This window comes from Mesoplodon mirus (genome assembly GCF_964341445.2).
Source record: "Mesoplodon mirus genome assembly, chromosome: 8".
Classification (NCBI taxonomy): domain Eukaryota; kingdom Metazoa; phylum Chordata; class Mammalia; order Artiodactyla; family Ziphiidae; genus Mesoplodon; species Mesoplodon mirus.
In genome coordinates this window covers 114,099,537-114,110,844 of record NC_138984.1, presented here as the reverse complement: position 1 = coordinate 114,110,844, position 11,308 = coordinate 114,099,537, and the positions used below count along the sequence as shown (strand labels likewise).

Sequence of the window (11,308 nt, the reverse complement as noted above, 5' to 3'; positions counted from 1 at the left end):
GAGGGAGGGGCCTGCGCCTTCTTCCTTTCTGGGTCTTTCCCTCCCACGGACCCTGGGGCTGACCCCGGGCCATCAGTGGAGCACTGCGTGGCCTGCTAGCCTGCTCTCACCCGCCAGGAGTCCTCAAGCAGTGTCTATAGGGCGGCAGGGTCTCGGGGACGTCCCAGGCAAGGCCCCACCACCCCACCCATGACTTCTGCCCGAAGCCTCTGGGGAGGATGCTAGCCGTTCAGAGGCTCCTCTGCCTGCATGTTCTGGCCCCGTTGGCCTCCTGAGCCTGGGACTTGGGTCGAGGTGGCCGTGGCCGTGGCCGTGGTCTCCCAGCTCTTAGGGGTGTGCCTGATGCTTCAGAGCCCTGTGGTTACAGCATGCACCCCTGGCCTGGGGCAGAGTCCGGCCTGGTCCTCAGGGTCAGCCGGAAGACCAGGCTCAAATGTCCTGTCCCAGGGGACAAGAGCTGGTCAGGGACCAAGGAGAGGGGCAAGTCAGGCCTTGTGTGGAGAAGGGGCCTTAAGTGACGCTCAGAACACTTAACCACCAGGACAGCAGGCCCCGCAACCCCCAAGCGAGAGTCCTGTCATCAAACAAGCTCACTGGGGGTGGGGGCGTGGCAGGGCAGCCCGGGGGTCGGGGGAGCGGGAGTTGGGGCGGGCCACAAGGGGCGGGACTTCAGCCACGTCCCATTGTCCTTCCAGAGGGTTGTTCAGGTCAAGAAGAGGACGGGTGGGGAGGGGTGCAGAGCGGAGGAGGATGGAGGGCTGGCGGCACTCGTCCGCGGGAGGGGCAGCCCCTGCGACCCGGCTGTGAGGGGACCAGCAGGGGTTGGGGAGGACGAGAGGTGCGACCGACCACGTGGCCCCAGATTCTGCACAAGGTGTCTGGACACAGGGTGGAGGCTGGGGGAGGCAGGGGAGCCCTGAGCCGCTGGGTGGAGGCAGGTGTTGCAACCCACTTCCCCTCCCCGGCCCTTCAGGCAGCGATTTAACCACAGGACATCCTGAGAAGACAGAGAAGGTGGCCTGTGAGCGCCGGGGGGGCCCGCCGTCCACCCCTGCTTCCCCTCGGCGGTCGGGGTCACTGCCCCCCCAGCCAACGCAGCCGCCCTGGGGGGGCTCTTGGGACCAGTGTTGCTGCCACAGAAGGAGCGGGGCTTCCGGCCAGAACGCTGGCGCTCCGCCAGGCCCCTCGTAGTTTTAGGTGAAATTAAATGAAAAAGCAGCAGGACCAGCAAAGGGCTCGGGCCCCGCTCCCAGAAGGACGGTGGGAGTTAACCCACCGGTTATGTAACCGGCCCACCCGAGGGGCCCGCGGAGGACAGCAGGGTGGTGGAGGGTCGCAGGGGAGGGCGCACCCTATGAGCCGCGCCCCGTCGGCCACAGCACGCGGAGCTGAACGCGTTCCACCCGATGTTCCTTTTCCTTCCTCTCTCTTACCCCCCACAGTACAGGGCAGCGGTTCTCAAAGTTTCTGGTCGCGGGACCGCTTCACCACTCTTAAACATTGGTGAGGACCCCGAGGCGCTTGTTTGTGAGCCGTAGCAGCGTTTTCCATAGTACGCGGGAAACCCCACGACTTTAAAACATATTCTTTTAGAAACAGTAAGTGCATTACCCGATAACTTCTTGTTTAATGAAAACAACAGGAGACGTGGTGAGCACAGCCGTGGTACTGCTCTTGCACATTTGCAAACCTTTAGCGCCCGGCCTGGTGGAAGGCGCCCGCGTCCCACCTGCTGCAGAGCGTCGTCTCGGCTGAAGAATGAGGAGGGTCTGCTTCCCCCAGAGGCGGCGTGGGGAGGGAGGTGCTCGCGGACCCTGGGGTCCTCGGACCGCGCTCGGAGGCCTGCTGTGGTGGTAACTTGAACCCACACGTTCTAGGATACACGGGGGACATGCAGAAGGAGAGGAGTAGGCGGCCTGGATTACCAGGACGACGGAGGAGTCGATGGAGCAGCTCTGAGTCGTTGCCTCCTCCCTGGGGGAGGGCGGAGCCCCTGCTAGGCCGCGAGGCCAGACGGGAGCCGTGACTTTGAAGCGTAAGCTCGTGAGGAGGATGCGCGTCGGCTTCTGTCGTTGGCCTTGGTCACCCAGCAGCTGGACACCCCTCCCTTCTGGGCAGGTCCTCTCCGAGCGCCGAGGGGACCAGCTCACCTCCCCTCAGTTCTGGGGTCTGCGGGGCAAATGCACACCTGAGGGTTGCCCATCACACCTCCCTCCTGGTACCTGAATCTTGACCTCATGGCAGAGACGCCTGAGGAATTCCTCGTGGCAGCAGGGGCCACACTGGTGGCGTCGGTCCCTTTGGTGGCAGTGTCTCGTGGCCGGTGGTGGGGACCAGCTGCAGCATCGTCACCAGGTGGCCCCTGAGGTGCGACCTTGCTGGGGTTTCCGGCAACACGACTTCCCTCGGCCCCCGCGCGCCCGCCGAGCTGGGTGCCGGCCTTCCTGGCAGCGTGCGAGCTCCCCGCGTGCTCCTGGCGGCGTCCCGTCCAGCTCCGGCCTGGCGGGAGGCTCTGCCTTGTCCCTCACCAGCTGTGCCGCCAGGCCCGTCCAGACTCCGCCTCTTCCTTGTTTCCCAGCACCTCCTACCCGGCTGGTCCCCCTGAGCCCAGGCTGGACCTTTCCAGAGCACGCTGCAGGGCCCCCAGGGAAACCCTCGGAGTCCAGCACTGTCATAAACCCAGCCCGGGCGGAGCCCCCGGGACCCTCCACGCTTTACAGAGGGCTGTGAATGCAGGCTCTTCCTCCTCTCACCTCAAATCCCCTCCCCACCCACCCCCAGCGTCCCTTCTAATTGTTATTACAGCATTAAACAGTGAACTTTAAAAATTACAGCACGTTTTTAAAGTGGGGAAAATCATTCATGTTTTACCACAGATTTTGTGATTTCTTTCCAGCCTTCAAAACTATCTTGCAACATCTGTACAGACTGTGTCATTGTTCCTTGGGCTTGAACTGGCCACCCCCTGAGGTTGGGCTTGGCTTTGTGCTTGGGCCAACAGAACAGTGCACTTGTCATACAAGAGCAGGGGCCGTAGGGGTGCTTGCGGATTGGCTTGGCCTCTTGTGCTTCCGCCTTGAGAAAGGGCATGCCCCTGGGACCCGGAACAGAATCAGGAGGGATGCGGGATGCTTCGTGGGACAGACCTGGACCACAGCCAAGGCCCGGAGCGTAAGTGCCACACGCCCCAGAGTGAGAATTTGTCACTGGTAGGCCGCTGAAACTTCTGAGGTTGTTTGGCAGTAAAAGCTAAGCATCTTAACAGGAGAAACTAAAGAGTTACAGAATTTGACCCACGCTAAATACTGTGGAGAGTCAAGAGTTGCAGCAGCAATTAAGTAAATCCCCAGGCACAGCTGAGACTGCATGAACTTTTACAGATGAAACAACTTTCTACAAGCTGTGACTCCCGCTGTTGCTACTTAGTGGCCTTGAGGCAGGAAAGAGGCCTGATGGGATGAGCGAGCTTGTCACTGCATCCAAGCAGTGGCTCTCCAACACCGGGCCACCTGGGGGTAGGAGGAGAGGAGGTGGGCTGGGTGAGTGTGGGGAGGGACGCCCCCCAGGTTAGGAGGCAGCAAGCCCCTGGCCTCAAACTGTAACTAGGAGGGGCTGGTGATCCCACCGGCCGCCCCTAAACCTGCCCTTTAATTCCTTCAGCAACCTCCTCCTTGGCTCCCATATCCTACGCAAGTGTAAGCCAAGGCCTTTGAGGTATCATCGGGGGCGGAAACAAAGGCGGGCTTGACGTTCCGGGCAGAGGTCACCCCGAGGCCGGCAGCACCGTCCCAGGCATCCAGCACAGCCTGCTCTGGGCCCGGCCCCTCCCCCAGGCCGGCTGCTAGAACGAGCACCACCTTCGCGTCAGTTTTGATTGTGTGCTTTGTGCGTGCGGGCCGGGGCCACACGGAGTTGCTTTCCGATGGATCTGCACGTCCATGTCTGGCTCAGAGGAGGTCCTCGACAGACATTTGCTGAGAAAGCCAATGAATGAATCCTTGCTCATGCAACGTCACAGCCACTGCTGCTCAGGGCTGCCGGCTGGCAGAAGGTGACTGTGTGCACGCGGTGACCTCGGGGCAGTTCTACGTGACTAAACTGCGCTGCGGCACCCTCAGGCTTCCAGGGACCCAGGCTCCCACGGGTGGCTTTGCTGCTAGCGTGTCCTCTCACCAGGTAAATTGTTTCCTCGATTCATACGGAGCGCAGCTGAGATCATTTTTACTAGGTCGCTAGTAAGAGAAACGGGTTCCCTCCAGCCTTCTCCCCAGTAACGACATCAATACTGCTTTAATTTTAACCTGCTTTCGGAAGCATTTATTTGTTCTCAGTCAGAAGAACATGACTCTCCCAGGATCTGGTTTTTGCCCTCCTGATTCCCTGGTACCACCAGTACCTAAAGCAAAATTTTAAAAAATAACCTGAACTATTACTTCCCTGTCGCTGCCAGATCAAAACGTTTGGACCTTAAAATACTGCTTGATCCTGCTGACCATTTCCGGTTAAGGCCGCTCTCCCCAGCTTTCCAATGACAAGTACAAACACCACTTTATATCATGGCCAACTAATATTCTAAGATTCTTAGAAATGGACAAACCACCTGCTTCTTTCGGTTGTTCCTGAAGAGAAGAATTCAAGGTGCTACATAAGTGCTACACTTTAGGCTCTGGTACCACACTGGCGCATGTCACGTGTTCCCAAAGGACGGTGGCTCCTTCCAAGAGAGACCTCGAAGCTGTGCAGACGGAATCATCTAACACCTGAATATGAAGATCCTTGGGACTTTCAAGCCCCATATTCACGCCTAGAATTTTAATAAGACCCCATGCCAGGTACGTATTCATGTTTTAAGCAATCTTTAACAACATCTGCAGTAGACATGTATCTTCACATATACTTAAAAAAATACTTTAACGTAATACTCCGTACTGCACAGAACTAGAATTCAACATAATATGTTACAGTGCTATAATAGTCATATAAATATATGGATGGATTCACTGCATTAGAAAAATTCACCTATTAGGCTATTAAAGACCAGTATCGGCAAAACCCAAAGAAAAACCATTCTAACAGTAGGAACACTAAAAATAACTAAGGCTTATATGCAAGTGGTGGGAAAGAGAATTCTTTACATTTGCTACTGTGTCACAACGGGCACAACGTGAAATACGATTTTACGTTAGCAGTGTATAAAAATACTTTTCAAAGCAATACTTTTGATAGGTACAGTACCACTTTAAAAAAAAACCCCAGCTGTGTAGTCACTGCATTTGAGGGCCTACCTAAACAATTCTATTTACTGCTCTCAGCTAGCTCGCAAACACCAGCCTAGAGAACAAGCTCCTCACATATGGAGGCACACTGCACACACACGCAGCTGTACAGTAAAATAACCTCCTACATCTCTGGTGAATACGGATGACCCACTGACAGGCATCAATCTCAAGGCATGACATGATGTTTGGAGCCTGTTTTCGGTTCCAGGTTTGGCATGGATGAGCAAAAGAGGCCAAAGGAAGGCGGATTTTGTGTGTACATGGTTTCTCTTCCGCTTGCGGACACGCCCCGGAAGACGGGTTTAATCCGGCATATCAATACTTAACTTGGGGGGCGGGGGAACATACTTCCCAGGGCTCTGGGTTATCACCACCCTGGCCTTCTTCCCAAACATCGGAGCGATTTTAGGCGCCTCTGGAGCCGACGTTTCTTCAGCATCTTCACTCTCTTCATGATGTAGATCATAGGAAATGTTCCCATATTCTCTTAAAAATGGGAAAATTTCGAGCAGAAACTGACAGAAATCTCTGCGAATACCAAACCACCAGTGGTTGCCGCCTTTCCGCCTAAACGTTGTGGCCATCAACGTGATCAACGAAAGCCAGAGGGGGACGAATATGGAGATGAAGGAGAACGCGTTGTGGCCGTCCAGCCTGTGCACCAGCAGAACCTCGAAGGTGAGCAGGGGCACCACGATCGTTATCCAGCTGACGGCCATGGTCACGTGTGTTCTTCGTTGCTCGGCAACCACATCCAGGGAGCGCAGAAACAGGAGGGACCAGACGATGTAGTACAGGACCACCAGGCAGAGGAACGACATGAGGATCCAGAGCGGCACAAACACCACCAGCCACGGCCAGTGGATGATCCGGTCCAGCCTCAGGGCGATGAAGATGAACTGCAGGATGTTGACGGAGCACAGGATCTCCAGCTCCAGGGACCGGTCGTGTCGGAAGCCCCACACGCAGGCGGCCACAGACACGGGGGACACGAAGAAGAGCGGCATGAAGACCAGCAGCCAGAAGTGGGTCCCCCGCTCCACCCTGTCGCAAACCAGGACCTCGAACATGAGCAGCAGCAGATGAATGCCCACGGCGATCAGCATGGCCTTGAACTCCACGCAGGCCTCCCCCTCCGTGCGGTAGCGCGGGTTCCGCGCCCAGACGCCAGCGCCCACCGAGGCGCCAGCGAGGACCAGGAGCTTCCACAGCCAGATGGGGGCGAACACGGCCCAGTAGCTCCACTGGATGACGCCGTCCAGGCGGAGGGGCACCAGCACGGAGAAGAGCAGCAGGCAGGCGTAGATGAGGAACTTACTCGGGTTGAAGTCCTGGAACAGGCCCCTGGGGTTCATGGCGAGGCCGCTGCCCGCTCCCCGGCGGGCGCCGCGTCTGCGCCGTTCCCGGCCCGCCGCCTCCCCCGCCGGCCCGCGACGGCTCTGGGCGGGCAGCAGCCGGGAACCCGCCGGAGCAGCTTCCGGCCCGCGGCGCCGAGGAGCCGGAACACGTGCGCGCGCGGTCACGTGGCTCGGCCGGAAGCGCGTTGGGCGGGGCGTGCGCGCCCGCCCTCCCCCGGCGACCCGCGGGGCCGGCCGGCGCGGAGTCGGCGAGCGGGGGTCCTCTGTCCTCCCCGGCGCCCGCCTTCACTCCGTACCCATTTGCAAAGCAGCTACTGCGTGTGGCGCCGGGAGGGTGGGGGCGGGCGACTCGGACCGGGTGCCTGGCGCGCTGCTGACGCCGCGGCCGGCCCGTTGGCAGCGAGCGGACCTCGACCTCGGGCGGACGCTTCCTGGCGGCGCCGAGAGCAGGGAGGTAGGAGTGAGCTCACATCCTCCGGGCCGGGCCAGGGGCGGGGCGGGGCCGAGGAGCGGTGGGCGCGGCCTGCCGCGGGTGCCCCACCCTCGCCCGCTACAGACCCAGGGGCTCCTGCCCCCGCCGGGGAGGCTCGGCGCCGGGCGCGCGGAGCCGGAGAACGGTGTGGGCGCGAGGCCGGTCGGTGGGGGTTTGCGAGCGGGGGAGTGGGTGCCGTGACTGTGAAAGCGCTGGGCGGGCGTGCGCGCGCACGTGAGGTGGCGGATTTGTGCCTGTGCCGAGGGGGGGCCCCGTGTATGCGGTCTGCGCCCGGGGCGGGGTGCGGGGCTGTGCCTGGAACGGACGGCTTCCGGGGCCGGGCCCCACCTGGCGGGGCGCCGGCAGTCGTCGGGCTTCCTGTGCGGTGGCCGAGGCAGAGTGCAGGGGCCGTCTCACCCCAGAGGTGGAGGGTGGGTGCCGGGAGGGCGCTAGACGCCGCAGGGCCCCGCGGCTGAGTTCGGGGCAGCGGCTGCTTCCCGGAAGCCCCGGGTCACCCGGCAGCCTAGGAGCAGAATGGAGATTCCGATTCAGGCTCTCACCTTTAAGTCCCTGACCCTCATTTTGACCTGTCTGGCCCAGCCGCAGTCTGGCTCTCGCAGAGCGCTGTTGGGACGAGGACTTTGCGGCCAGAGATCAAGAAATCTGGCTTCCAGTCCAGGCCCTGCCAGCCAGCCGCTGAGAAACCTGGGCGCGTTCGCCCCGTGCTGTCTTGGCCTCAGGGTCCTGGCTGGTGAGTCGGGGGCCGGCCGGGTGGTCTCCAGGGGCCAGCAGCGCTGCAGTCCCCCGCTCCCCAGCTGGGCAGGTGCTGGAGGCTCCCCCTGCCTTCTCCAGGCTCCCGTGCAGAACCCTGGCTGCGCATCCTCCTGCCCTCCAGCCCCCCTGCAATCTGCCAGCGCAGTGCTGGGCTCCGACGGGGAGGTCGCCAGGGGGACGCGGCTGGTGTCTGGGCCTCTGGGGCTAACAAGGAAGGGGTTCCCGAGAGACAAGTGGGGGCCACGGTCCAGTCTCGGGAGCTGGCTTCCCCCAGTCGGCATCCACATGGTGTTGGTGAGGCCGGGTGCGGACACCAACAGCCCCAGCCCTCGGAGCTCTCCCAAAGCTTCGCCACCCTCACCTCAGTCGGGGCAGTCAGGCGTCCTCGGGCAAGGGACTCCCGGCCGAGTGAGCCCTGCCAGGCCTCAGGGTTCAGCCCCGATCTCAGACACGCGTCTTCAGGGCCCCTAATTTGTGAGGAACCCCTTGGGAGTCTGGGGGGAGACAGCCGAGTGGGGTGCCAGCCTCTCACCCCCAACCCCTTCCTCCCATCCTGAGTCGCTCTAACCTGTCTGTCTTGCACCTTGGATTTTCTTTTACTGTTCCCTTTCAGAAAGGGATTTGTCAGCTAAAACAGAATTTTAAATTCCAAACCCCTCTACTAACCCAACTGTGAAGTGGGCTAATAGAAGCACTTGGGACCATTTTGAGGACGAGATGAGTCGATACATGGAAAACACTTTGCATTTAAAGACAAGTGAGATATCAGTGTTACCACAGTGGGGGAAGTAAAGACTCCAGAGGGGAGGGCCCGGCTGGCAACTCCACAGGGAGATGGTGACCCAGCCAGGTCCTCTGGACCCTGTTGGGACAGGCAGGAATCCTGTGGCCAGATGACCTCAGGGCCTTTGCTGCCAGCTTTGTGGTAGAGATGGGAGTTCGGAGGGTGTTTTCTCCTCTCTGCAGCGCCTCAGGACAGGCGCCTGGTTCTCCTCGTCCAGGAGGGGGGTCTTGCCATGGCCCCTCACCATCTGATGTGTCCTTGCTGCCCACCTCCTGAGAGAGGTCAGAGCCCGCTTCCGGGTTTGAGGTGGAGCCACAGGGTAGGGCTGCTGTCTGCCGCCACCTTAGATGGCTTTCCTGGGCCCCCAGGCCTGGACCCTCTGTTCTGTACATGGACACTTCTCCTTTGCTGCTTTCCCTAATGTGGTCAGTCTCTCAGGGACCTGCTCGTGTTCTTTTTTTTCCGGCCGTGCCACGAGGCGTGCTGGATCCAAGTTCCCTGACCAGGGATCGAACCCAGGCCCCCTGCAGTGGAAGCACAGAGTCCTAACCACTGGACCGCCAGGGAATTCTCTGCCCTTGTCTTCATGTTGACCGTTAAAGCTAACAGATTGTTTGCTCTGTGCCAGGTGCTGACGACCCAGCCACCCGTGAGGCTGGCACACACCCCAGAGCGTAAAGGCTTTCATTTACAGAGCACGTGTGTGTGTCAGTGCCCGGGTCCCCCAGCGCAGGCCTGCCATGCTGAGTCAGAGTGGGGACCTGAGATGTGTCCCCATGCCACCACCTCACCCCTGCTCAGCATCCTCAGCTGGCCTGGGAGGCCACCCCGAGCTTGCTCTGGCCCCCCTGTGGTCCCCTGCCAGCCTCCCGCCCTTCCCCGGAACGTGCCATGCTGTTCTCCGAGTTCTGAGTTCTCTGCTGTTCTCTCAGTCCTCAGGGCTGGCCCACTGCCCCAGCCCCCTTCCTCCTGGACCCCCAAGACCCAAGGCTTCAGGCCCAGGACAACCTTCTCAACCCCTGGTGGACTGTGACCCTCCGCTGACCTCCCTTCACATCGGTGGCTTTGTTCCTGGGGGACTCCTTTCACTGGATTGAGTCTGTTTGCCCATCTTTCTGCTCATGAGATTGGAGTTTGGACCCCTGGCCAGCACTTACGTCACAGCGAGTGCTTAAGGAGTGCTGCTTGAGTGACTGAGTGAGTTCATTTGCACCTGCTTAGGACGGTGATGCTCCGGTCGTGGATCAGTTCTGAGCACGCGGGGCCAGGAGCCAGGCCCAGTCCCCAGGCCAGCATCGCGGGCCCTGTGCCATCCCCTCCCGGGCCAGGGCCAGCTGACTTCAGAGAACTCACGTATTTGCTCTCAGTTTCCAGTTGTGGTCGTCACAGCTTGCTGCAAACGTAGCAGCTGACAACAGTGCCTGTGAGTCGGGAGTCTGGGCGTTGGGTGCTCAGCGGGCTCTGCTTGAGTCTCACAGGCCAGAATCGAGGGCTGCAGTCCCTTCTGGAGGCTCTGGTGGGAATCGGCTTCCAGGTTCACTTAGCTTCTCTGAGTTCAGTTCCCTGGAATTGTGGGACTGAGGTTCCCATTTCCTTGCCAGCCGTCAGCTGAGGATGGCTCTCAGCCACCCGCATTCCTGGTCGGTGACCCCTTCACAGCCACCGATGTTGGGCTGAGTCCTTCTCCCACTGTTGAGTCACTCCGGCTCAGCCTCCTGCGCCCTCTCTGCTGCTGCCTGCATTGGGCCCAGCTAGATGGTCAGTCCCCCCACCCCCACCCCGAGCAGCTGGGACTAGGGCAGGAGTCTGGGTGGGACCACAGCCCCCTGGCCCCAGGAGGCAGGCTGAATGTCCTCCAGGTAGGTGGCTGGGGCAGGGGGGTGACCTGGACAGAAAGCCCAGGGACATCTTCCCTCTCAGGCCCGTTTGGATTTGCCTACGTCGGCTTCTTCACAAGGAGGCCGCAAGCCCACCTGGCCCTTCGTGTCACCCTCGGCGCCCCGGTGCCCCTTGTCCCCCATCCCCCAGGCTAGCGTGCAAATCCTGGCGCTGCTGTCCCCAAGCTCCGTGACCTTGGCAAGCAGCCCAGCCTCCGGCCCCCATCTGTGAGATGGAGATAACCTCACAAAATTGTGAGCGTAAAACGAAACAACGTGCTCCCTGATCCTGCCCCGCGGGCGGCTGTCGTTTCTGTCTTGGCCGTAAAGGAGGCGTCCCTCCTTCGGGAAGCCTGTCCTCCCAGCCGTGCGGTCAGCCCCGGGGCTCACAGCACTCGCCTTGCTCGCCCGGCTGTCCCTGGCACCTTCTGCATCTCCCAGGGGCAGGGCCCCATCTTTCATGTCTGTATCCGCAGTTTCTAGCACAGGCCTGTACACAGTAAACATGTCCAGGAGAGCACAGGCGGGCAGGAAGGATGCAGCTGACGCGGCATCTTTTCCACATGCTGAGCAGCGGGCCAGAACACCTTGTGAGCCCAGAGGTGCTGGGTTTGCAGGGAGGAGTCTGGGCTCCCACGAGGACAACCTGGAGCAGTCCAGCCCCTCGTACCTGCGCCGGGCTCAGTATTTCAAAGCTCTGTGTCATCTGAAGCTCGTGTGGTGGCAGAGGTGCGACTCTCATTTCACAGGTGGGGAAACTAGAC

The 11,308-nt window shown here is 60.3% G+C and overlaps 2 protein-coding genes across 4 annotated transcripts in view; one reads left to right on the top strand and one right to left on the bottom strand.

The window, feature by feature from the left end:
* Positions 1-4,289: 4,289 nt before the first annotated feature.
* On the bottom strand, positions 4,290-6,764 carry TMEM185B (transmembrane protein 185B). Its single transcript, XM_082630355.1, has one exon. The coding sequence runs from the start codon at positions 6,632-6,634 to the stop codon at positions 5,582-5,584; it is 1,053 nt and encodes a 350-aa protein (XP_082486481.1). The 5' UTR covers positions 6,635-6,764; the 3' UTR covers positions 4,290-5,581.
* A 62-nt stretch (positions 6,765-6,826) lies between these two features.
* RALB (RAS like proto-oncogene B) overlaps positions 6,827-11,308 on the top strand; it is a 64,658-nt gene continuing 60,176 nt past the window's right edge. The window contains exon 1 of one of the 3 annotated variants that reach the window (XM_082630347.1): positions 6,827-7,091. The gene's annotated coding sequence lies outside the window, so the exon portion shown is untranslated. Of the gene's footprint in view, positions 7,092-7,233; positions 7,255-7,706; positions 7,861-11,308 lie in introns of those variants that run through there. The other 2 variants (XM_082630351.1, XM_082630348.1) reach the window with 2 other exon arrangements.